The sequence below is a fragment of the Cherax quadricarinatus genome, chromosome 52, assembly GCF_038502225.1.
Source record: "Cherax quadricarinatus isolate ZL_2023a chromosome 52, ASM3850222v1, whole genome shotgun sequence".
Lineage (NCBI taxonomy): Eukaryota > Metazoa > Arthropoda > Malacostraca > Decapoda > Parastacidae > Cherax > Cherax quadricarinatus.
The window spans coordinates 15,151,008-15,178,630 of record NC_091343.1 but is presented as its reverse complement, the minus strand read 5'-3'; the positions used below and the strand labels follow the sequence as shown (position 1 = coordinate 15,178,630).

Sequence of the window (27,623 nt, the reverse complement as noted above, 5' to 3'; positions counted from 1 at the left end):
TAACACCAGCAAAAATTGATTAACAATGAAATTTGGATTGATTTTTTTTTTTTTACCTGAATGGTAATCTCTCACCAAGACAGGGTGATGGAAATAAAAACCATTCACCATCGTTTATTCACTTGCTGTCTTGCCAGAAGTGTGTTCTTACATCACAATTACTACACAGAGTATGTCATCTGCAAGGCTGTTCATCTAATACCAATAACATTAAGTTGCCTTAAGTGTCAAGTTAAAATATTAATGTGGAAAAAATGAGCCAAAAATAGTGTTATCGTACCTAAGATATAAACTGACTAAATTTACAGCAGGTTTGTTTGATACAAGGAAGTGAAGAGTAGCTCTAATTCTTTTGGAAAAAAGAAAGTAAAACAAGAAGCTCTTCACCAACATCAAGGCACACACATTCTATCACTGAGGGGTTCCTACCTTTAAGAGTCTGTATATAATCTTGGCCATATTACGGTGATGAACGAATATTAGACCACACACAGAGTCAGGATCTTCAGGGTTGTGGACTTTCACCTTCTCCTTAACGTCATCCCGTCGTTTACGCCCCTTGCCCCCACTAGGAAGCAGCAATGCTAGTGTGTCAGCCATTGCAGCTGCCTCTGAAGATACCACTGGTGCAGTTGAGCTAGTTTCTTCCATTTCATTACTTGAATTCAAACCAGTATTAGAATTACCTGGACAACTATCTACACTTTCTGTGCATGTTTTTGGTGGTGGTGTTATCTTTGACTGTTCAGGTGTAGAATTTTCTTCTAAACTATCTGAAGAATCCACTTGGTCACCAATTTCTTCAATCATTATTTCATTGTGAGAATTTGTTGTGATATTGACGTGAGTAGCAAGAGCAGAAACTGCCTCACAAGGCAGCTTGGAGGTAGCAAGAGAAGCGGAAGTTTCAGCAATGGAATCACAACAAGTTTCCATGCTAAACTGGTTTTGTACTGAGGCACAGCATTCGGTATCTGCCTTTGCTATACTTACACTATCACTCTTACCTTTACGACTTGACGGAAGCTTATCCAGGTCAATGTGGCCATTCAATTTGCAATCAACATCATCTGAGATTCTGGATGACAAACCATTATGACTACCATGTGCAAATCCATTGCATAGCATTACATTTTTAATGTTTTGTATGTTGGCAGTATCTTGAAGTTCACTTTTGGCACTCAAAAGTCCATTACATGGATCACAGCTCAAAATTTCTAGTTCACAGCCATCTATACAAGATGATTTCTTAACATTAAGTCTACATAAATTGTCTTCTAAGACTGAGCCATCTTTGCTTTTCTTATTGTCTACAGCTTCAAGTATATTGCAACAGATTTGTGAATCAGGATCCATTTGTACTTTACTTTGCATACTGTCAATACACACAATGCTCCCATTCTGTACATGGTCACACTCTTGCTTTATACAATTTTGAATTATATCTTCACCACTGAACTCTTTTGTCTTAACTTCTTCCAGTGATCCTGACAGAGCTATCTTACATTCATTAGTATCTATTTCACTAGTATAACATTCAAAATCACTTGTGTATGACTTGGACACAGCCTTGCTTGTACATTCTGTAGATAACTTTGGGGCAGGTGTATATAATTCTGCATCATCTGACACATCACCAGTTTCATTTATGTCTTCACTGACAGAAATACACCCATTGCATGTGAACTCTCCACAAACTTCCATTGTTTTGTCAGTCTCCTTCCCTGGCAATTCTGATTTAACACTAGAGTCACTAGTAACTGAGCTCAGCAAGGTTAATTTACTAGGTGACTCACACACACTTTCACTTACGATGTAATCACACATCTTATTTTCACAAGATGACTTAGGAACTGTCTCACATACAGTTTCATTAACTAACCTAATTTCAGATTTTGTATTTTCTAACAAGTTTTTCGAATTTTCACTAATAGACTTGGACATTTCATCATTTATTACTTCTTCGGCTAATTCCATTTCATCGAGATTTTCACTGGGTTGAACAATATTTTTTAAATTATTCTGAGCCACACTGTTTTCTGATAATTCACCTGTGATTTCAAGAAAATTAGAACTGGCTTTCACATTCAAATTATCATCTTCCTTCGTATCCTCTAATGTATTCTGTATGGCAGTTTTGCTGTCTTCTACAGATTTGGCATCAATGGTTTCAGTTCCATCTACAGCAGTTCCAGTTTTAGTAATTTCAGTATTTTCCAATTTATCTCTTCTCTTACGTGGATCAATAAAATTGAGTGGCCGCACCTCACGAAGGATTTCCACTAAACGAAGAACTTTAGGAGTTGAAAATTTCAAAATCTGATCAAGTTCTGTGTATTTATCAAATGCTTGCTCTACTACAGCCCTGAAAAAAATTTACCTCAAATTAATATCTCAAGACATTACAATGGTCTCATCAACTATAGTATATTATTAGATATCCAACTTTCTTAGTATTTATAATGAACTGGAAAAAAGAGAAGAGGAGAGAAAGCAGGGGAAGAGAGAATTGGAAATGGTAAATGGGAGGGAAGAGCAAAGAGGGAGAGGAAGGGAGAAAAAATTAAGAGGATGGGGAGGGAGGTGTTTAACCCGTAAACGGTCCAGGCAGATCTACGTTCACATGTGTAGTGCTCCAAAAGTAGATCTATGTTTTTTTTTACATATTTTCAAATATAACAACAAAAAAAACATCTATTATTTTTACATACTTTCAAATGTTGAAAAAACGTATATATACGTTTGGACCGTTTACGGGTTAATGACAGGAAGGAAAAAGGAGGAGAGTGAAAAAAAAAAAAAAATGGGGAGGGGAGAAGAGAGGGGAATGAGAGGCAAGAAGGAAGAACAGTGAAAAATACAAGCAGATAAAAGGAGTGAGAACAACAGGAGAAAGGACTGTGGAAAGTACTCACCTCCTGGCCCCACCTCTAAACTTACTGCTTGCTAAATTCACTTACTCCTAGCTTCATTGGCCCTATTGAAACTATTCTAAAAACTACGTATGAAGTATGTCTACCACTTCTTCGAGGTCACTCCACTTTCTGACTACCCTGAGACTGAAGAAATGCTTTCTGACGTACCTCTGACCTCCCCAAGTATCTGTTTCCCACCTTTCAAACAACCTCCTTGTCTGCCCTATCAATTCCTGAGTATTTTGTATGTTGTTAGAAAGAAGTGGTAATGGGCAGAAAGGATCAGGGAATGGGGAATGGAGAAGAGTGGGAGGAAGAAACATATATAAAAAAAAGTAGGTAATATATGAAGGAGATAATGAAATACTGAAGAGAATAAGCAATACTTGTGCACTAACATGTTTAACATATAACCCCCATTTGTACCAGAATTCAGGATAACAAGTTTAGTTACAAATCATTTGTTTGCAAGTTGAAACACTGGGAATGGAGCCCATTTATAAGTTGAAATTCCACTGTATATAATCCAGTCATAAATGAAGGCAAATAGATGAAAATGCACTCAAAATTTTTTTTGCATATTATAGGCTTGCATTAGTACTGTACTCATCAAATTGCGATGTTCAAAAGTTATGCTCTCAATTTTTTTTATTAACACATTGGGTGTTTCCCACCAAGGCAGCATGACCCAAAAAAAAGAAGAAAAAAAAAAAACTTTCATAATCATTCACTCCATCACTGTCTTGCCAGAGGTGCACCTACACTATAGTTAAAAAACTGCACTTATCAACACCCCTCCATCAGATTGCAGGCACTGTACTTCCCACTTCCAGGACTCAAGTCCAGCTAACTGGTTGCCCTGAATCCTTTTACAAAATATTACCTTGCTCACACTCCAACAGCACTTCAAGCCATAAAAACGATTTGTCTCCACTCACTCCTACCTGACATGCTCACACATGCCTGCTGGATGTCCATTCCCCCTTACACACAAAATTGCCTTTACCCTCTCCCTCCAACCTTTCCTAGGCTGACCCCTATCCCACCTTCCTTCCACTACAAATTTATATACACTCTCCAGGTCATCTAATTCATTCCATCCTCTAAATGTCCGAACCACCTCAACAACCCTTCTTCAGCCTTCTGGATAATACTTCTAGTAACTCAAACCTCCTAATTTGCAAACTATGAATTCTCTGCATTATATTCACAGTGTATATTGCCCTCAGACACAACATCTCCACTGCCTCCAGCTTTCTCCTTGTTGCAACATTCGCTTCCCCTGCTTCACACCCATATAAGAGCGTTGGTATAACTATACTTTCATACATTCCCCTCTTTGCTTCCATGGATAACTTTTTTTGTCTCCAGAGACTCCTTAGTGCACCACTCACCTTTTTCCTCTCATCAATTCTATGATTCACCTCATTTTTCAGACCCATCTGCTGACAAGTCCACTCCCAAATATCTGAATTCATTCACTTTCTCCATACTCCCTCCAATATGATATACAATTTTTCATTACCTAAATTTTTTTTTATCCTCATCATTTTACTCTTTCCTATGTTCACTTTTAATTTCCTTCTTTTACATACTCAACCAAACTCATCCACCAACCTCTGCAACTTCCCAAACGTATCAATTTATTTTTAACAAAGTCCTTTTCCCATTATGGCAGGATGATCCAAGAAGGAAACACATTCACCATTACTCATTCTCTACCTGTTGCAAAATGAGATCTAATAAGGCAGCACATATCCCAAATCCCAAGAAATACATGCCAAAATACTGTAGCTCACCTTATTCGTGCCATAACTGTAAAGATCATGCAGAGTAGGAGGTAGTGACGATCATAAGCAGTTTTCTTCTTCAACTTCTCCACTTCAACTAAAGCATACAATGCTGCTCTATCAGCACACCACAGCCCTATAAGGCAAACAAATTAGCTCACTGTAAATATATTAAATACTAAATCAAAAACAGTTTTTGCTTGCATAGGGAAAACTTCATTTCTAATATGCTGCAAAATTCCAAGTACAGTACAGCAAATCCTTGATATAACAGACCTCAATATAATGGACATCTGAAATACAAATTCCACTAGGTAATTTGTACTTTTAATTCACTTAACTTCAGTGTTTATTACTGTATATTTGTAACTATCAGAATTCTTTTACTGTAAGCCATGCGTGTTGTAAGAGGCGACTAAAATGCCAGGAGCAAGGGGCTAGTAACCCCTTCTCCTGTATATATTACTATATGTAAAAGGAGAAACTTTTGTTTTTCCTTTTGGGCCACCCCGCCTCGGTGGGATACGGCCGGCGTGTTGAAAGAAAGATTTTTAACTATTCAATTTTGAATGTGCTTTCTCAATTGCACTGAAAAAAAAAATAGCACTATTTGCAACAGCTTTATAGGAGAGCTTACTGCATTATATATAGAATAGTTTAGTGCCTTTTCAATGATTTCTTAACATTTTCCGATTTATTAGACACTCAAAGAATCCTCCTATTGGACTGTTATATCAAGAGTTTGTTTTAACCAGAAAGATAAATAATTCATTACAACACTCTAAAGGGAATGCAAAGTAACATAAGAAAAATTAAACGAAAGTTCAAGAAATTTAGAGAGACAACCTTCCATAGCAACTGCCACATTCTCATCAGTATAGAAAACTAGCACTGCCAAACATTAGCAATAAAGGAACATGTTCTTATAAATGAAATTTTTTTAAACACACTGGCCATCTCACACCAAGGTAGGTGACCTGAAAAAGAAACACTTTCACAATCATTCAGTCTATGACTGCCTTGCCAGAGGGAGACATATTACAGTTCAGATGCCTCTCCAAACTGCAACATATCAACACCCATCCTTCAGAGTGCAGGCACTGTACTTCCCACCTCCAGGATTCAAGTCCAGCTGACAGGTTTCCCTGAATCCTTTTACAAAATTTTGCTTTGCTCACACTCCAACAGCTTGTCAAGTCCCAAAAACCATCTGTTTCCACTCACTCCTGCCTAAGATGCTCACATATGCCTGCTTGATGTCCAAGCCCCTTGCACACAAAACTGCCTTTACCTCCCTCCCTCTAACCTTTCCTAAGACAACCCCTACCTGCCTTCCTTCCACTACAGATATACACACCCTCCAAATCATCCTATTTTGCTCCATCTCTCTGTCCAAACCACCACCTCTACCCCTCCTCAGCCCTCTGGATAATACTTTTAGTAACTGCACCTAATCCTAACCTCCAAACTACAAATTCTCTGCATATTTACACCACATGGCATCTCCGGTGCCTCCAGCCTCTTCCTTGCTGCAACAGTCACAATCAATGCGTTACATCCATATAAGTATTGGTACCACTATATTCCCATACATTTCCCTCTATCTGAACACATTCACTTCCTCCATATTCCCTCCAACTCGTTTTGTTACCCTCATCACTTTGCTCTTTATGTTCACTTGTAATTTCCTTCTTTTACATACCCTTCCAAATCTGTCCACCAGCCTTTGCAACCTCTCTTCAGAATCTCCCAAAAGAATAGTGTCATCAGCAAAAAGTAACTGTGAAAACTATTTTTTTATGAGAATCTGCATATTTTAACCTCATCCCCCCCCCAACACCCTATTTTTCACTTCTTTTACAACTCCATCTATAAATATGTTCAACAAACATGGTGTCATCATGCACACCTGTCTTAGGTCTACTGTAACTGAAAAATTATCTCCCCCCCTCTCCTATATACCCTAACCTAAGCCTCACCATCCTCAAAAACTTTAAATGGCATTCAGTGCCCTATCACCTATTCCATACACATCAAATCAAGTAGGACTGCATTAATTATTGCTACAGAAATAGCAGCATTACTAGGAAAAAAAATGATATGTAAAACAAACTATTTTTTAATACTGCCTTGCCAAATGTGTGCCAACATTACAATTCAGATGAGGCTCCATAGTGCAATATCCCTACCTTCCTTCAGAGAGCAGGACTCAGGCTCGACTATCTGGTTTTTCCTTCAAAAATATTATCTTTCTCATACTCCAACAGCATGTTATATCATAAAAACAACTTGCCTCCATTCACTCCCATCTAACATGCTCACACAAGCCTGTTTGATGTCCAAGCCCCTAGTACTCAAAATCTTCTTGACCCCCTCCTTCCAACCTTTGCTGGGATATGAAACAAAATGCTACTGAAAGTTTTCATTTACCTAAATTATTGAGCACATCCAGGAAATCCATCAAGATTTGCCTTGGTTCATTATTAGGATCAGGTAAACCATCACAGAACTCTTGATACTCTGGTCCATACACTTCCACAAGATCATATCGATGATCATCAAGAAACCTGAGAGCATCCCCTACTAGACGTCGTACCTCCAGCTCCACCTCCAAACGTTCATCCGGAGAAGGATCACGACACATCACAATTTTCTCAACAGGCTTATTTACATACCTGATGTGTAGATAGAGAAGGGTTATATTACAATAAAAAATTCAATAAAAACAAAACTGGTTCCAATGTCTGACCTCATAAGAAATGAGTGTTAAGAATGGCAATTTCAGGGCTGGAATGAATATCAAATCCAATTTATATGTAAATATTTTAGTACAGAGTTAATCATGATGAATATTTTTTGTATAAAAATAAAAGGTAACACTGCCTGGGGAAACTAAACATTTCCTGTAATATGGCCTTACAACAAAATATGGAAGAAAAATTATTTTTAGAACAAAACATAAGAGATGTATAAGAAAAAGTTACAAGCAATAAAGACCATAGAAATCAAAAGACATCTTTTTTCATATTAGCCAGCTCCTAACAGGGTAGTGTCAATCAAAAAAGGAAATATTCACTATCATTCACTGAATAGCTGTCATAACAGAAGTATATAGACATCACAGTTCACACGACCCTCCAAACTGTAACATACACATCCCTCCTTCAGCATGCATGCATTGTATTTCCCAACTCCTGATCTCTAAGCCTGGCTCTCCAGTTTCCTGGAATTCCCTCCAAAATGTTATTTTGACCCCACATCAACAGCATGTCAAACTCCTAAAACTACCTCTCTCCACTCATCCTGATTTAATAACACATGCACTCATTAGCGGATACTAAGGCACATCCCCCTACTACTTAAAGACTTCCTTTACTCCTTACCTTCAACATTTCCTAGGAAGACCCCTACCTTGCCTTCCTTCCACCCTGGATTTATACACCCTCTTGATTATCCTAGTCTGCTCTATTGTTTTCAAATGCCCTAATTACCCGAACCCCTCCTCCGCTTTATTTAACTGTACGCCATCTAATCACTACATTCCAAATTCTTTGCATAGTAGTCATACCACACATTGCTTTCCAAGAATAAAGGAATGTGTGTCAAAATGGTTTGGTTATAGAGAAAGAATGGAGCAACATACACAATGACAATGAGGGTGTATACATCCCGAGTGGATATAATACGTGGAAAACATTCAAGGAAAAGTTTTATGGATGGTGAGAAGGAAGGTCTGAGTGATAGAGGCTTGCTTGAGTGTCCAGCAGGAAAGTGCAAGCATACTATATTTTACTGACTAGACATGAGTGGTTTTGTGAATTTTATGCATTGTAGAAGCATGAGTAAGGGAACATTTATGAAGGGACTGATGGGAACCAGTTAGCTGGTCTTGGGTTCTGGAGCTGGTAAGTGCATACAATCTGAAGGATAGGAAGGGATGTTGCAATCTGGAGACACTTGAAGTACAATTATACACTTCTGGCAAGACAGCTGTTGTATGACTGATGATGTGGCTCCTGCTTTGAGTCACCCTGTTTTGGTAGAAAAATTTCATTTTGGGTGTGTGGTGGGTTTATGCAATGTGTTTACATTATTAAACACAGTTGGATGCCATGCTACTGCTTACAGGAACAGGCAAGTGTAACCCATTTTGTTTATTTACAAGAGCAGATTATAACAGGCTACCTTGGTGTAATCTATTACAATATTTGGACTGAGATACAAAATATAAATCTGAAAAAACATATTTTGTTGTCCAGTGTATGATTCTCTCTGGGAATTTCCCTTTCTTGTGAGGCTGACCTTCATTTATAATACGGCTCAGAATTTGTATATGCCATCAGACACTGAAAATTTTAAAGAACACCTGAATTATCCATCACACAATTTTATTATTAAATATACTAAATGTAAATTTATCATAATTTTATAATTCAAATAAAGGTACTGAAATCTACCATAGGGGAATAGGTCTGTTGAGCATACCTGGCAAAGTGTATGGTAGAGTTATTATTGAAAGATTAAGAGTAAGATGGAGAGTAAGAGAGCAGATGAACAAGGAGGCTTTAGAATAGGTAGGGGGTGTGTAGACCAAGTGTTCAGAGTGAAACATATAGGTGAACAGTATATAGATAAGGATAAAGAGGTTTTTGAGGCATTTATAGATTTGGAAAAGGTGTATGACAGGGTGGATGGGGGGGGGGGGAAGGAATGTGGAAGATGTATGGAATAGGAGGTAGGTTACTGAAAGCAGTGAAGAGTTTTTATGAGGCTAGTGAGGTTCAGGTTAGAATATGCAGGAGAGAGAGAGAGAGAGATTATTTCCCAATAAAAGTAGGCCTTAGACAAGGATGTGTGATGTCACCATGGTTGTTCAATATATTTATAAATAAATGGGGTTGTAAGATAAGTGAATGCTTGGATGTTGGCAAGAGGTGTGGGGTTAAAAGTTAAAGAATCTAACACAAAGTGGGATTTGTCACAGTTGCTCTTTGCTATGACACTGTGCTTGAGGGAGATTCTGAAAAGAAGTTGCAGAGGTTGGTGGATGAGTTTGGTGGGGTATGTAAAAGAAGAAAATGAAAAGTGAATACAGGAAAAAGTAAAGTGACAAGGATAACAAAAAAAAAATAGGTAACAAAAGACTGGATATCAGATTAGAGGGAGAGAGTATGGAGGTGGTGAATGTATTCAGATATTTAGTAGTGGATGTGTCAGCAGATGGGTCTATGAAAGATGAGGTGAATCATAGAATTGATCAGGGAAAAAAAGGCAAGCGGTGTACTTAGGAGTCTGTGGAGACAAAGAACTTTGTCCTTGGAAGCAAAGAGGAGAATGTATGAGAGTATAGTTATACCAACACTCTAATATAGGTGTGAAGCATGGGTGGTGAATGTTGCAACAAGGAGAAGGCTGGAGGCAGTGTATATGTCATGTCTGAGGGCAATGTGTGGTTTGAATAGAATGCAGAGAATTCACAGTTTGGAAATTAGGAGGTGTGGGATTACTAAAACTATTATCCAGAGGCCTGAGGAGAGGTTGTTGAGGTGGTTCGGATATGTAGAGATGCTGGAACAAAATAGAATGACTTCAAGTGTATAAATCTGTAATGGAGGGAAGGTGGGGTAGGGGTCAGCCTAGGAAAGGATGGAAGGAGGGGGTAAATGAGGTTTTGTGTGTGAGAGGCTTGGACTTCCAGCAAGCATGCGTGTGTGTGTTAGATAGAAGCGAATGGAGGTAAATGGTTTAGAGGACATGATGTGCTGTTGGAGTGTGAGTAGGGTAACATTTATGAAAGGATTCAGAGAAACTGGCAGGCTGGACTTGAATCCTGGAAATGGGAAGTACAGTGCCTGCACTCTGAAGGAGGGGTGTTAATGTTGCAGTTTTATAACTGTAGTTTAAGCATGCCTCTGGCAAGACAGTGATGGAGTGAATGATGGTCAAAGATTTTTTTTCGGGCCACCCTGCCTTGGTGGGAGACAGCCGATGTGTTAAAAAGAAAGAATAAAAAAGAGAGAGATAGATAGAGAAAGAGAGTTATCTATTCGAAATTTAATACTGAGACCATGGCAAAGCCATGATAGTTCAAATAACTGCAATATATTATGATAAATACAGAAAAAACATTATACAATGCTTACCTTAAAACAGTGACTATTTCTGAGGCAGTATCAACTTTACAAGAGGAGGCTTTCTGAAGGTGGTTTAGGAAGGATTCAAGTTGTGGGGGAGAGCAAGAATGACTTAATACAGGAGAAGTCATGCCTAGAATTCGGCTATTTCCACATCTATTTAGAACCTGAAAATAATATACACCATGTCAAACAAAATAAAAAATAATAAAAATCACAGTACATGACACACAAATCACAGGTGAACCACAAATTGGAAATAAAAAAAAATACATGGTCTATCATGGATGATTATTAAGCAAACCTGCAACTTGAAGACTGTGCAGGATGGACTAAATCTGTTTCATTTTACTATTTCCAATTTGTATATTAAGTATGCATCAGTGGATCTTAAGGTTTTATTTCACAGCATAATAACAAGCCTTCTAACATACACAGTTTTAAAGTGATGAAAAAGGTAACATTCAAATGGTCTGTTACCACTCTACTAAGTTGAAAAAATACCAAATCAGTTTTGCACCTGTGGAGAAGAAAGCATTGGTTTTGGCATTAGCGATGCTTAAGAAAGCAGTAGAAGCATTATTGATGTTTTACATTGCAACATGTCATCACACCACATGGACTGGCACAGAGTGGTTACCTAAGAAAAAGGCAGAAACATTATTTTTTTTCTTTAACATAGTGGCCATCTCCCACCTAGGTAGTGTGATCCAAAAAATAAATATTTTCACCATCATTCACACTATTAGTGTCTTGCCAGATGCATGGTGTACTCATAGTATGTGTTGGTTTCCCTGGCAATAATGTCCATCAGCAGTTCATCGAAGAATAATTGAAAGCATTCCAGTTCAGCAGCATTGTTCCCAAGTGTAAACGATGGCCATATTTCACTTGGTGTTTCATCAAAGTTGTGGGGACTGGGAACAAACTCGTCACCTTGCTGCCAATCCAAGATGAGGTCTGCTGGTGGGTTCTGGATAATGAAACGTGGTTGTGGTTGTGCAGGTTGTAGGAGTGTGGGGTTGGGTGAGGCTGGTTGTAGTCGTGCAGAGTCAGCAGCGTCGGTAGTAGCGTGGCCCGCTGCTGATGCCACATGACTCATGCCACCATCACTATCACCACCACCTGCTGCCTCATTCACATCATTCATACCCATCATAACAACATCGTCATATTCACTATCAGGTCGTGGTGTAGGGCCATGGGATGTGCTCCGAGATTTACTCCTTCCCCCTGGAACAGCATATGACACACTACCAGACCGTATATACTGCCGCTTCACTGGGGAATATTCACCCTCACTGTTACAACTAGAACTGCTTTCATTAGCTTTGAAATCACTATCACTTTCACTGCTCACATCTGAGTCTTGTACACGGGCAAATAGTTTCCTCTTTTGTCCTGGTACAGGTGAACGTGAACGAGCTGGCCCAGCACCAGAGGTGGAAGGTCGTGGGTCATCTGGGTTTTCATCACTAATTATGTTATCCTGGGCACTGTTTTCGGTCACACCCACTTGAAAACCATGGAATTCACTTTCACTGACACTTCCACTGCTGTTAGAGCTATCACTTGGGAACAAAAGACCTCCAATCCGCCGAGGAGTGAGGTACTTCTTACTGCGAGGCATGGTGAAAATGGACTACCAAGATGGTGTTCCCACAATGCACCAATGAGTCCCAGATTTTTTCAGAGGGTGCACACCCACCACTCAGACCCATTCTCTCTCATGTAGCTTTCTCCCGCTTGATTTGAAGCCGCTAGAAATTATGCGTATAAGTATGTCCGAAACAGTGGCGCGTAAGACGTATACAGACGACTGAAACAAAGGGTTAATTGGCTCTCATTTGTACTACAAACATGATCACCCAGAACCAAGTAAGTTTTTAATTACCAGGACCCCTGGCTCACCTACCTATCAGCACACACTGACCTGACCTGATATACTCAGGTTCTTACCTCATGCCTCCTGTTTTTGTACTCTCTGGATTACATATGCTTATGCTTACCAGATTTATTATTTTCTACAGACTTAAAAGATGGGTCTTCAAGTGAAATGTTTCAATAAAGAATTCAGGGGAACCAGTTAGCCAGACTAGTCCTGGAGGTGGAAAGTACAGGGCCTGTACTCTGAAGAAAAAGTGGAGATATTTGCATTTTGGATGGGCATCTGAACTGTAGTATAAACATGCCTCTGGCAAGACAGTAATAAGAGTGAATGATGGTGAAAATGCTTCTTTTTTGGGTCACCCTACCTCAGTGGGGGTCAGCTAGTGTTTTTTTATTTTTCAACATGCCGGCTGTCTCCCACCGAGGCAGGGTGACCCAAAAAAGAAAGAAAAAATTTCTTCATCATTCACACATACTCACTGCCTTTATAGAGACATGTAGATATGACAATTCAGATGTCACTCCAAACAGCAAATATCCCAACCCCCTCCTTTAAAGTACAGGTATTGTACTTCCCACTTCCAAGACTCAAGTCTGGCTAACCAGTTTCCTTGAATCCCTTGGCAAAATATTACCCTGCTCACACTCCAACAGCTTGTTAAGTCCCAAAAACCATTCTGAGCATTAAAAGCAACAGCAGAAACACAAGGGTGAAAAAATTAATCTTGGTTGCCACCAGTTCCTCTCGCGTATCAGTGACCTACCTAATGCAACTCAACACTAAATGAAGTCTGGAGGCTCAATTCTCCATCTATTATTATTGCGGCTGAGTCTCCGACTATTAAGCAGCACAAAGACAAAAATATTTATACCTTAGCAATAGTAGGAGAAGTTGCCATTCGGTGAGCATCGGTAATGACAAGAAGGTTGAGCATATCTAGTGGTAAGACTCCTGCTTGCAAGCCTTGCTCCAGCACATCCACTGTCATTATTAACACCTGAAGAAAAAATAAACATTTGTTGAATTTAAATAATATATAGTAAATAATATATCACCTTGCCTCAGTGGGAGACAGCTGACTTGTTAAAAAAAAAAATAACCTGGAGGTGAGAAGTACAGTGCCTGCACTCTAAAGGAGGGGTTTGGGATACCTCCTGTTTAGGGGGACATCTTAGCTGTTGTATGTGTGTGCCTCTGGCAAGACAGTGATAGCGTGAATGATGGTAAAAGTGTTTCTTTATTGGGCCACCCTGCCTCGGTGGGAGACAGCCAGTGCGTTAAAAAGAATAAGGTACCAATCCATCTTTTACCAGTATTATTGCTCAATTTTCAGTTTACTGGAAAGTAACTGATGCATCACTTCCACCATTGTTCAAGGAATACAAAGTACTGTACTTTTTTTAACCACATTAGCAGTGTCTCACCTAGGCAGAGTGGTCCAAAGAAGTAAACATTCACTATCACATATTCAATAGCTGTATTGTTAAAAAAAATTGACATCAAAATTCAAATGACTATTTGGAATGCTTCGAAGTGCATAGTGCTACCTTCGGAACTTGAATCTACCTAACAGAGCATTTTTTTTTTCAACAAACCGACCATAACCCACCGAGGCAGGGTGACCTATAAAAAAAATGAAAGCTTCTCTTTTTAAAATTAGTAATGTACACAGGAGAAGGGGTTACTAGCTCCTTGTTCTTGGCATTTTAGTCTCCTCTTATGACATGCATGGCTTACGGAGGAAGAATTCTGTTCTACTTCCTCATGGAGGTAAGAGGAAATAAACAGGAACAAGAAATAGTATTAAAATAGAAGAAATCCCAGAGGGGTGTGTATATATATGCTTATACATGCATGTGAAGTGTGACCTAAGTGCAAGTAGAAGTAACCAAGACGTACCTGAAACCATACATGGTTATGAGACAGAAAAAGTACACCAGCAATCCTATCATGTAAAACAATTACAGGTTTCTATTTTACACTCACTAAGCAGGACGGTAGCACAGTGGACCATTGTTTAACATGGTAGTTACATTCCTGAAAGCGCCATTTTAGTTAAAACTGTGCTAGACAAACTGAAGAACTTGTGGGAAAAATAGGGTTACGTTCCTGGGAGCCCCAAAAAAGCCAAACAACTTTTTTTTTAAACCTCCAGATCTTACAAAAATAAAAGTGAATATGTAATTGCAGTTCACTGTCATGATGTATTATGCTGCTTTTACTGCTTAAGATTACAAATGCAACAGAAATAATAGTATTTCTTACCTTAAATTGTGGGTGCTGGTGTTTGTGAATGATTGTGGAGAAAATTTCTCCAGAAAGGGGGAGGGATCAGCTCCAATAACCCCCTTTCAGGCCCCCAAGGGACAATCCTCTCAAAGGGCAAATGGCATCTTGCTTCTGATCGACAGCAATTGGAAACAGATGCAGTAGCAGCGTGTACAAGAGCATAGTCACAAAGCCTCGAAGGGAAATATGCTGAAGTCAGCAATTTAGGGCCGCACCCCAGGGCGAAGTACGGGGCAGAAATCAGACTGGCTTTAGGAGTAGAAGGGGAAGTGTGTGTTGCGCGAGCATTGTTCCTGAACAGAGGAACAGTGCTTTGACTCTTAGAATCTCACAACTCGTGGCAGAACTATTACAGTGGAGTGTAACTATCTTCCTGTTGTGAAATTATCACAAAAAAAAAAAAAAAACTAATCTTGATCCTGGTGTAGTGTAACAGAATGTTGCGAACAATCTTCAGAGACAGTGCACCGTGAGACACTACTACTTCAATCAAGACAACAAACATCGGGATACTTTCCCTACCACAAGCTAGGGAAAACCTTGTGGGTCTGATACAAATACCCAGGTAAGTCTAGTCAGTTATGCACCCAGTTAGGTCGGCTGCACAGCAGATAGCTAGGGCACAGCATGTTTGGATTTACCAAAATCCCCAGTAAGTTTTTTACACAGCATCATGTCAAAATGAAATGCTGATACATATGCTCCTTTGGGGCAATTATATACTCAAGATTATTTGAGCCATCATTACGATAAGTACCTTTCTACAGTCCTTTTTACTTGCTTGTCTCTACATGCTCCAATACCTTACAGTGGCCCTACTGGGCTGAGGTGGGTGGTAGAGGTACCGGTACTGAAGTCAATGGTTGCACTGGAGTGTGCATAAATTCTGTAATGGATTTCTGTTCTATTTTACCCCGCAGTACATTATACAACTTATGGTAAGACATCAACTGCTCTAGACACCATTTCAGTCAGTCAGTCAAGCCAGTAAGTCAGTCAGTCATTACACAAACTCATATTTACCTCACTGTTTTTATGTGCACAAAGTGATGCTTCATTATGGCCACAGGCTATCTCTTGTCTAATATCTCTATTTTCTTTGTTATTTCTAAGACTTAAATACTTAAACCTTTTCATGCCATTTTCTGCAACACTTGTCTGCCTACTGGGTGCCATGATTGCTTAGCAGATTTAAGGTATGGCAATTAAAAGATATAAACTCCTAGCAGAGGATGGTACATACTACACAGGTATGAACCAAAGACTGGGACAAGGGTGGTGGGGGTGGCAGAGGGTGGTAGGGGTGGCAGTAGGTCTCCCCTGTTGAGTCAATGGCCTAATCCACAGCCAAGCGGTGTGTATCCCACGGGCGACATGCTCAAAATTTTTTCCCCTCCCACAAACTGAACAGTGTTAAGTTAATTTTACAAAGTGTTATACAAAAATATTCCACAGTTCTTCAATAGAGCTACAGTATAACCAAAACATATCAAACAAAACTGTATTAACCCTTTATCGTGCTTGGCCGGGAAAATTCGGTATTAATTACGTGTTTTTGGCGCGTGTCATACTTCGCGCCCCGCGCGGCCAGCTTCCCGTTCTTTAGTTCCAACCAATCACAAGCCTTCCCTGAGTCTCTTCAGCTAAGTACAGTTCGCTTCTGCCGCCTTCCCATTGGTTGAGAGATCAAAATATAAACACTAGCGGCTTGGCTTCGAACATACGCGCCTTTTTCCCTCCACCCTTGCTAATCTACTCTTGGATTATACATTCTACAATGTCGGTAAGTACTGATTGTTGTGTTTAGTGCTTACATGAATAGTTTAGGCATATTTTGATATATACCTAAAGTCCGTGTGAAGCATAATGTGAGTGTAGCATGCAGTTGAAAAAAGTGCAAGCATTTTAGTCCGAATTATTTCGGTATTGCGCGAGTTTCCGGGAATGTCCAATTTTAGTCAAATAAATATTTATAAAAAATTTTCAATTGCATATATGAACTCTGTAGTGGTCTGGATTTATACAGGAGGTTTCTATTGTCCTTCCAGTTCCATGAGAGGCTGTTTTATGGGGAGCAGTCGACCAGCAGGTCGAGGTATGTCTGCGTTTCTGAAGACAGTGACTCGGAACCAGAGGTAGACGAACCAGAATTGCTGGATAGTGGTGATGAATACTTGCCACCGGATGCACAGGATGCAGAGATGTCAAGTGATGATGAGGAGGAAGAAAGGGAAGAAAGGCCAGCCAAAAAGCAGAAAGTAATGAGGAAAAAGAAAACTTTTAGGATTGAGGAATACCCGGATGAGGAAGAGATCCATGAGAATATTGCTCTTCAAGTTTCATCTCAGTGGACCGTAGATGACATTGAAAATGATCCTTTGCCGGCATATGAACATGAAAAGCCTCTTGCAATTAGGTCTCCATATGAGTATTTTCGTATGTTCGTTACTCCAGCCATGATAGATAACATAGCATATCAAACAAATTTGTATACAAGGCAACAAGACGTAAATAGTACTTTTTCAACAGATTCTGAAGAGATCATGAGGTTCATAGGTATTTTGTTGTTCATGGGTATTAATTCACTACCATCCCTCGAAGACTATTGGAAAGCTGCTTTTAGGAGCCAACAGGTTGCAGATAGCATGGCGTCTAAGAGGTTTAGGTACCTTAGAAGTCATATTCATTTCAATGACAACACAAAAAAGGATAATGACAGATTCTACAAAGTAAGGCCTCTTTACACTGAACTAACTAATGCTTGCTTGAAAATTCCAGCTACACCCAAGCAATCTATTGATGAAGTCATGGTTGGTTTCAAGGGTAAAACTGCTGGAAACCTAAGGCAGTACATCAAAACAAAACCAGATAAGTGGGGTTTCAAACTTTTTTGTCGTGCAAGTCAAGATGGACTCATACATGATATACTCATGTATCAAGGCACAACAACTTTTGACACACATCCCATACAGCTGCCACAGGAAGAATCTAAACTTCCAATAAGTACAAAGATTGTTCTGGTACTTGCACAAACTATGAACAAGACAAACACATCAGCAATCTATGCTGACAATTTCTTTTCAAGTATGCCTTTGGTCAAGCTACTAAGAGATAAGTATAACTGCAGATACACTGGAACAGTACGTGACAATAGATGTGGTAAGCCACATCTGGTGCCTATCAAACAAATGGAAAAAAACAGTGTGGTCAGGGGCAATTTTTGCTTCAACAACAATGATGGTGTCCTTGTTGTACGATGGAAGGACACCAAAGTTGTGACTTTAGTGACAACTGATATTGGGGTCGAGCCCATGAGTCTTGTTGAGAGATATAACAAGGGTACAAAGAGGAAAGAGAAAATATCGTGCCCTGCAGTCATCAAGAACTATAATGCAAACATGGGAGGTATTGACAAAAGCAACATGTTGATGCATCTCTACAAAACACCAATGAAATCAAAACGTTGGTACATGCGGCTATTTGCCTATATTATTGATCTTGCTGTTGTGAATGCATGGCTGCTTTATTGCCGTGATTCTCGAGCAATAAAGCAAAAGTGTATGCAACTGAAGTATTTCAGGAATTCTATCTCTGAAATTGCAAGGTCTAAAGGACAAAACCTTAGAGGGAGCAGCCTAAGAACAACTCCAAGACCTTCACCAACTAATTCACCATGTACTTCCAATGGTGTTGGCATAGTGAAACCTGGGAGGGGAACACGTACAGAAATGCCTGATGACAGTGTCAGGAAAGACATTACTCTAATGCACTTCCCAATGGCAGGGCAAAGGCCGTTTACTTGCAAGTATTGCAGCACCTCGAAAAAAACGGTAACATCGTCATTCGTCTGTAGTGTATGCAAAGTAAATCTGTGCATAAAGACTGATAGAAATTGTTTCACAGACTTCCATCTTGCCAATTAGCAATATAGAATCATTGGTCTTCCAAATGAATCTCAGGAATATAGGGATTGAAACTTGCATCACTTTGCAATTTGGCATTGTTGATATTTGCTTCCTTTTTATATTTTTGTAACAATTAAAAAATGTTTTGATACAAGTTCCATTTATGTTTTTTATATTGTCTGTTTGTATATTAAATTTAAAAAATTGTTTTGGTGTGTTTTATTAACAATTGCAAGTTTGCAACATAAAATTTTTTAATCACTTTGTCGGGGGCGGCCTAATATTTTCGGTCTTCGGAGATTGGCAATTGCTCGAAAACTAACCATCAGAAATCAATTTATATGGGATCAGTGACCTTGTATTGAGTTACTCTATCCACCATAGGGAGTTCAGTTCGAATTTCAAATTTTCGGACCCCTTGCGCGATGAAGGGTTAAACAAAGGTCTACTGTACCTCCCTGAGTGGTTGCTGTCTACCAACCTACTACCTAGGAACATAGCATCTATGCTACAAATTATATATCTAAAGCTAGCAGGAGACCAATTAACATTTTATGATTCAAAATGTAGCTTCCTTCTAGACCTCCTAATTCTTTTGCTACTACTGCAAATATTTACATGTTCCATTATCACAAACCCACAAGTTGAAAAAGAAAACTAAAGAATGCTTTAGTCCATACTAGTCAATCATTAAGTTGTTATAGATGAGGAATACAGTGGTACCTTGACTTACAAGTGCCCCAACTTACAAGTTTTCCGAGTTACGAGCCGTCACTCAGTCGATTTTTTGCTTTGAGCTGCAGGCCAAAATCCAAGTTACAAGCGAGCTTCATATACGCCGCCACTAGTTGGCGCAGTGAACGCCACAACATCTACCCAGCATCCCAGCGTTTTGTGCTTTTTGTGCAGTTATTTTGCCAAATTTCTTTTTTTCTAACCATGAGTCCTAAGAAAGTAAGTACAAAGGACAGTGCTGAGAAGTGGATGATGATGATGTCTATTGAATTAAAGCATGAAATCATAGAAAAACACAAGAAAAATCGCTTTTGTTTCAATGTTTTCCTTATGAAACTAGTGATCTAGTGCAGTTAGCCTCACAAACACTTCATTTTCTCTTATAATAAAACCTCAGAAGGGCAAGAATGGGAAGATATGGTCAGAGCAATAATTACAGTGGAACCTCGGTTGTCATATGCCCTAGTTTGTATGTAAAACTGTAGTTATTCTCTAAAAAAATATATTTTTTGTTAACATTTCCCATAAGAAATAATGTAAATCCAATTAATCCATTCCAGACACTCAAAAATATTTACAAAAAACACATGTAGTTTTATATACAAACTAGGACATACAAAAACCGAGGTTCCACTGTACTTTTACCTCGGGAGTGGCCGCTACCACTCGTCCCATGATGACACATTTTATTCATTCTAGAGTATATATCATGTTTCTATGCTATTTATATTGCTTATTACAGTGGACCCCCGCATACCGTTGGCATCACATAACGTTAAATCCGCATAGCAATACATTTTATCACTAAAACTTTGCCTCGCATAGCGCTAAAAAACTCGCTCGATGCTATTCGTCCGAGACGCGTCTATGTGAGGCCTGAGCCAGCCTCCCATGTTCCGCCGGTGGCATTGTTTACAAGCCAGCCTCCGCGGTAACATCCAAGCATACAATTGGAACATTTCGTATTATTACAGCGTTTTTGGTGATTTTATCTGCAAAATAAGTGACCATGGGCCCCAAGAAAGCTTCTAGTGCCAACCCTGTGGTAAAAAGGGTGAGAAATGTTATCGAAATACTGTGGTACCATGGTCAACTGCTGATGCTGCTGCTGCTGATCCATTGCAGTGCCTTCCCTGTTATCCCTGCTTGGTCCTCCAGTTTTTGCACTAATCTCTTGTGAGGAACTGTGTCAAACGCCTTCTTGCAGTCCAAGAAAATGCAATCTGTCAGCTGCTGCTGCTGCTGTAGCACCGTCAGCTGCTGCTGCTGCTGTAGCACCGTCAGCTGTTGCTGCTGCTGTACCACCGTCAGCTGCTGCTGCTGCTGTACCACCGTCTGCTGCTGCTGTAGCACCGTCTACTGCTGCTGTAGCACCATCTGCTGCTGCTGTAGCACTGTCAGCTGCTGCTGTAGCACTGCCAGCTGCTGCTGCTGCCGTAGCACTGTCAGCTGCTGCTGCTGCTGCACTGTCAGCTGCTGCTGCTGCTGTAGCACCATCAGCTGCTGCTGCTGCTGTAGCACCATCAGCTGCTGCTGCTGCTGTAGCACCATCAGCTGCTGCTGCTGCTGTAGTACCATCTGCTGCTGCTGTAGCACTGTCTGCTGCTGCTGTAGCACTGTCAGCTGCTGCTGCTGTAGCACTGTCAGCTGCTGTAGCACTGTCAGCTGCTGCTGCTGCTGTAGCACCATTGTTGGTGTGGCTTGAGAATACCAAGAAACAATTAACCCCAGAGGGTTAGCCACCCAGGATAACCCAAAAAAGTCAGTGTCATCGAAGACTGTCTAACTTATTTCCATTGGGGTCCTTAATCTTGTCTCCCAGGATGCAACCCACACCAGTCGACTAACACCCAGGTGAACAGGGAAAAATGCCTGGAACTAGTGCTCATATTGGTGAATTTAAAGCCAGCAAAGGTTGGTTTGAGAGATTTAAGAATCGTAGTGGCATACACAGTGTGATAAGGCCTGTTCTGGAAGAAAATGCCAAACAGGACCAACAGTACTCAGGAGGAAAAGGCACTCCCAGGACACAGTGTCTCATCAGTCATTGCTGCATCTTCAATAAAGGTAAGTGTCATTTATTCTTCATTTAGTAGAGTAGTACATGCACAATATATATTGTGCATGTACTACTCTACTATTGTGCATGTATCCTTCTCTTTGTGTGTAGGAAAATGTATATTTCATATGGTAAATTTTTTTTTTTCATACTTTTGGGTGTCTTGCACGGATTAATTTGATTTCCATTATTTCTTATGGGGAAAATTCATTCGCATAACGATAATTTCGCATAACAATCAGCTCTCAGGAACGAATTAATATCATTATGCGGGGGTCCACTGTATGTCATATTATCAATTGTGATAAATAAATAAGTTGTAGAGTTGATATTAATGTTTTTTTTTTTTTTTTTTAAAAAATTCGGCCGTCTCCCACCGAGGCAGGGTGACCCAAAAAAGAAAGAAAATCCCCAAAAAGAAAATACTTTCATCATCATTCAACACTTTCACCACACTCGCACATTATCACTGTTTTTGCAGAGGTGCTCAGAATACAACAGTCTAGAAGTATACACATATAAAGATACACAACATATCCCTCCAAACTGCCAATATCCCAAACCCCTCCTTTAAAGTGCAGGCATTGTACTTCCCATTTCCAGGACTCAAGTCCGACTATATGAAAATAACCGGTTTCCCTGAATCCCTTCACTAAATATTACCCTGCTCACACTCCAACAGATCGTCAGGTCCCAAGTACCATTCGTCTCCATTCACTCCTATCTAACACGCTCACGCACGCTTGCTGGAAGTCCAAGCCCCTTACCCACAAAACCTCCTTTACCCCCTCTCTCCAACCCTTTCGAGGACGACCCCTACCCCGCCTTCCTTCCCCTATAGATTTATATGCTTTCCATGTCATTCTACTGTGATCCATTCTCTCTAAATGACCAAACCATATATATTGAAGTATTTTCTCCTGCCTCCCGAGAGCAAGGAATTCCGCTGGAAAGGATTAATGGCAATTCAATTAATTTCAATGAGGAAAACTGATTTGATATACGAGCAAATTGAGTTACAAGCTCGGTCACAGAATGAATTAAACTCTTAAGTCAAGGTAACACTGTACACTGAAAACTAGTAGTTAAATTCAGGTCACACTGTGTGTTTTTTAAAGATTAGAGCACTTGAAAAAATGTACTGAGGGATAGAAGCATTTACAAAAATAAAGCCATGGCTAACCTTTGATATACCTTTGAAGAATTTCGAGAGTATATCTACTCTCTGAGCCCGGCCATGGGCCAGGCTTGTCTGGTGCTCGCCTGGTCAACCAGGCTGTTGCTGCTGGAGGCCCGCTGCCCCACATATACATCACAGCCTGGTTGATCTAGCACCTGGTGAAGATACTTGTCTAGTTTCCTCTTGAAGGCTTTAACACTTGTTCCAGCAGTGTTTCTGATATCTTCTGGTAAGATTTTGAAAAGTCTGGGACCCCGGATGTTGATACAGTGTTCCCTTATTGTCCTCACCGCACCCCTGCTCCTCACTGGGTTTATTTTACACTTCCTCCCGTATCTCTCACTCCAGTATGTTGTTATGGCAGTGTGCAGATTTGGGACCAAGCCCTCGAGTACCTTCCAGGTATATATTATCATATACCTCTCTCTCCTCCTCTCCAATGAGTACATGTTCAAGACTTGCAGGCATTGCCAGTAGTTTAGGAGCTTTACTGGCTCAATGTGAGCTTTAATGTGGGGGCGTCGTAAGGGAGGGGCGCCCCAGGTGACACCAATTAAGGGGTGACACCACAGAGCCTCTAAAGAAGGTAACACTATTGCCCAAAACTATGCTGCAGCAACTTAAGAGAAAAATCCTTCATTTCTAAATTGCCTCTTATATGATTACAGAGTACAAGTAGGCCTATATAGGGAAAATCATTGATTCTGATAATGTGATAGATGATTTTGCAGGATTGAAGGAAAGGAAATGTAAGATTAGATTCATTAAGACGTTACCTGTACTCAAGGTCAAATTGGAACTAGTGTTTTTCTTTATTTTTCATTTTTTTCATTGTTGAAGATGAATAAATGTAGGATCTGTTGCCTGTACTCAAAGTGGTATTTGAATTTATGTTTCTTCAATATTACTATGATTATTTATTTTATCATTAATAAAGTTCAGTTTATGGTCCTTAAACATTCTCATTGCTAAATATTAGTCACTGGCCATGCAGTAGTGACATAACTGGAGTTTACTCCCCCATTCCCCCGCCCTTGGATTTCATGGAGGTGACACCAAAGATGCTGCTCCAGGTGACACCAAAGATTCTGCTCCCGGTGACACCAACCCTAGCGATGCCACTGGGTTACTGTTAGAGATGCTGTGTATTAGGACTAATTTATTAAGCGAATGCTGCATGTGGCACAATGGTGACCTTAAATGATTAGTGTAAATAAAAAATCAAACTACCTCTGGCTTGTAATACTTAATATTTTCCAATAGGCAGGGTAGGCGTTGTCCTTGAAAATGGTGGAGGGAGGGAGGGGTTAAGGAGGTTTTGTGGGCAAGAGGCTTTTACTTCCGGCAAGCATGTGTGAGTGTGTTAGATAGGAGTGAATGGAGACCTGACGAGCTGTTGGAGTGTGAGCTGGGTAATATTTTGTGAAGGGATTCAGGGAAACTGGTTAGCCGGACTTGAGTCCTGGAAATGGGAAGTTTGGGACATTGGCAGTTCAGAGGGACATAACTGTCGTATCTGAGCGCCTCTGCAAAGACACTGTTTGTGTACGAGTGATGGTGAAAGTGTTGAATGATGATGAAAGTTTTTTTTTTCTTTTTTGGGTCACCTGCATCAGTGGAAAACAGCCGACATGTTAAAAAAAAAAAAAAGTTTACTTCTCAGTTTATAAACTGGTTATTGTCCAGCTTATTTTTCAATCATTTTTTAATCAACTGCAGCACCCAGAAGCTTTTTACTCGTGCATTCATTCAGCTACAAAATGATCTTTAAAATTTTGCAAAATAGACTCCAAACCCAATTTGGAATAAAAAAAAGGTATACAAATACTGTCCAAAATGTAATGGCAAATAAATATAAAATACATTGTACTGAAAACTGTAATTACCTGTGCTTCTCTAAAAGCCTGACTCCAGCGAGATGATGGCCAATTATCAACCTGATCAAGAGTGGTGTAGGTGGTGACCACAAGGTTGGTATTTTGCTGAATGGCTTCTCCTGCACGAACAAGTCCTGGTCCTGACCACCCAGTGATTAAGGTTCGTTGCTCTTTACCACCTTGTTCTTTGCTAGAAATATACAAAGGATTAAACTAAGGATGAGTTACCGAAAGTTTTTTCTATCACAAACAGCAGGGGGGGGGGGAGAGGGAGAGAGAGAGAGAGATAGAGAGATAGAGAGATAGAGATAGAGAGATAGAGAGATAGAGAGATAGAGAGATAGAGAGAGATATAGAGAGATAGAGAGAGAGAGAGATAGAGAGAGATAGAGAGAGATAGAGAGAGATAGAGATAGAGATAGAGATAGAGAGAGATAGAGAGAGAGAGAGAGAGAGAGAGAGAGAGAGACCGGTTACAAAAGAAGCATACCAAATGCTATAACCAACAAAAATTTTAAATATTTATACATTAAATTATGTTAGATTAAATACAGGTCTCCCTCAACATTCACGTTTTCAACTTTCACGGGTTTCACACATTCGCAAATTCCCAACCGCCAAATTCCCAGCCACCAAATTCCCAGCCGCCAAATCATATTTAAGTTTCCCGCCACCTGCGAGTCCCTACTACCCTCCCTCCGACCCCCGCAACTGGCTGCCAGCCCTCCCACCACTCAGTGTGGTGAGTGTTTTGTTTGTTCATTATTTGCTATTAAACTACAGTATAAATAATGTAAACCCATTCATGACTGCATATTGGAATGGCTATTCGGACAGGTATTAGACGGTGACATCATGTGTTTACTCTTGAACACTGCAGAGAATTAAACATTTCTGCTACAGCTAATAATAACAATAGTAATAATAATAATAATAATAATAAATATGATATAATTGAGGAAGGAAATTGTACAAAAATACGAGGGAGTGGTTGACACATCGTAAGTGTGACTTTGTTTATGCTGGAGTGAACATTAGTCTCCCTGCTCTTCCAAACATTTCACAATAATTCATTGTGTTTGGTGCTTGTAGATTGAGTGTGACTGGAGTGGTAGAGGCAGTGATTGAGGCAATGGTATTTAATAACATACATGTTAATAATAATACATGTTATTAATAATATGTGCTATTATTATTTATAACATATATGTTATTAAATACCACTGCCTCAACCGCTGAATTATTGTGAAATGTTTGGAAGAGCAGGGAGACTAATGTTCACTCCAGCATAAACAAAGTCACACTGACGATGTGTCAACCACTCCCTCGTATTTTTGTACAATTTCCTTCTTCAATTACAGTGGTCCCTCCTTTTTCGTAATTAATCCGTTCCTGGAGGAGCTACTATAAACGAAATTTACAATTTGCGAATCAATTTTCCCCATAAGAAATAATGTAAATACAATTAACCCGTTTCTGACACTCAGAAGTATTAAAACAAAAAAATTTTTTTACATGAAATATACATGTAGTACATAAACAGTACAATGGGAAATGATGAATGAAACATTAACAGCATAACACTTACCTTTATTGGAGATTCTTCTTAGTGTATGGGAGACTGGAGGAGGAGAGAGATTGGATTGTTTACAGTTTGGAAGGGGAATCCCCTTCCAGCAACACCTCAGGTACCAATTGCTTCTCTGGGGTTGCTTCTCTTCTCTGTTTCTTAATGTCACTAGGACCACCTTGAGAGTCACTCTAGTCCTGTCTCGCAAAGTAACTGTGGAGAGAGCTCTGTTTCTGGCGTCTCTTTAACACTTCCCTAAAATGGTACAAGACTTTGTCACTGTACATATTTCTCACCTTCTTTACCACAGGCTTGGCACTAGGAGCTTTCTTTGGAGCCATGGTAGCTTATTTAGTACTTGCAAGCACTAAAATGAGTGGAATATTATGAAATATTTCATAGGAGCACTTGAGGGGACCTTCACTCACTGGTAAACAATGCCAGAGTGGCTGGGTAGGGAGGCCTCCCCTGCTCACACCGTGCGTAAGCGTCCTGAACGAACTACTATTCACGAGTCAACCTATGAAAAGCGAGTCCATGTTTATACGAAAATACCCCTATGATTGGCGAAATTTACGATTGCCGAGAACTACGAAAAGCGAGGGACCACTGTATATCGTATTTATTATTATTATTATTATTATTGTTATTATTAGCAATAGCAGAAATGTTCGATTCTTTGCTGTGTTCCAGAGTAAACACATGATGTCACCGTCTAATACCTTTCCTAATAGCCATTCCAATATGCAGTCATGAATGAGTTTACATTATTTATTCTGTAGTTTAATAGCAAATAATGAACAAACAAAACACTCACCACACTGAGTGGTGGGAGGGCTGGCTGCCAGTTGCGGGGGTCGGAGGGAGGGTAGTAGGGACTCGCAGTGGTGGAGGCATTGGTGGAGGCATTGGTGGAGGCAGTGGTGGAGGCAGTGGTATTTAATAACATACATGTTATTAAATAACATACGTTATTAAAGCATAACATGGATATATTTAGTACAATTTACGATATTTTCATGTATTTTATGATTATTCATGGTTCAACAAGTTAAGGAAGCAGTATTGTAATATATTTCCCTACAATATATTGGGGCACCAAACATTCACGGCTTTTCAACATTCGCGAGGTTCTTGATCCCCTAACCCTCGCGAATGTTGAGGGAGGCCTGTACTGAAGACATGTCAACATAAGATTAATTCTGCTCCTATACTCATAAATAGGTACTGTAATTACACTCACACTTGCTTGTGTCTCCGATATATTACGTGTGGTAC

The 27,623-nt window shown here is 39.8% G+C and overlaps 2 protein-coding genes across 5 annotated transcripts in view; one reads left to right on the top strand and one right to left on the bottom strand.

Moving 5' to 3' along the window:
- The window catches only part of LOC128696831 (endoribonuclease Dcr-1), a 127,153-nt gene that overhangs the window by 55,220 nt on the left and 44,310 nt on the right, over positions 1-27,623 (bottom strand). For all 4 annotated transcript variants that reach the window (XM_070096088.1, XM_070096087.1, XM_070096090.1 and 1 more), the window contains exons 4-9: positions 24,785-24,965; positions 13,602-13,727; positions 10,849-11,006; positions 7,136-7,380; positions 4,715-4,841; positions 430-2,365 (exon numbers count right to left, since the gene is read on the bottom strand). In XM_070096088.1, coding sequence (XP_069952189.1) covers positions 430-2,365; positions 4,715-4,841; positions 7,136-7,380; positions 10,849-11,006; positions 13,602-13,727; positions 24,785-24,965 — 2,773 coding nt within the window. The remainder of the gene's footprint in view (positions 1-429; positions 2,366-4,714; positions 4,842-7,135; positions 7,381-10,848; positions 11,007-13,601; positions 13,728-24,784; positions 24,966-27,623) is intronic.
- On the top strand, positions 16,773-19,298 carry LOC138854214 (piggyBac transposable element-derived protein 3-like). Its single transcript, XM_070096091.1, has 2 exons — positions 16,773-16,802; positions 17,068-19,298. The coding sequence occupies exons 1-2, from the start codon at positions 16,797-16,799 to the stop codon at positions 18,940-18,942; spliced, it is 1,881 nt and encodes a 626-aa protein (XP_069952192.1). The 5' UTR covers positions 16,773-16,796; the 3' UTR covers positions 18,943-19,298.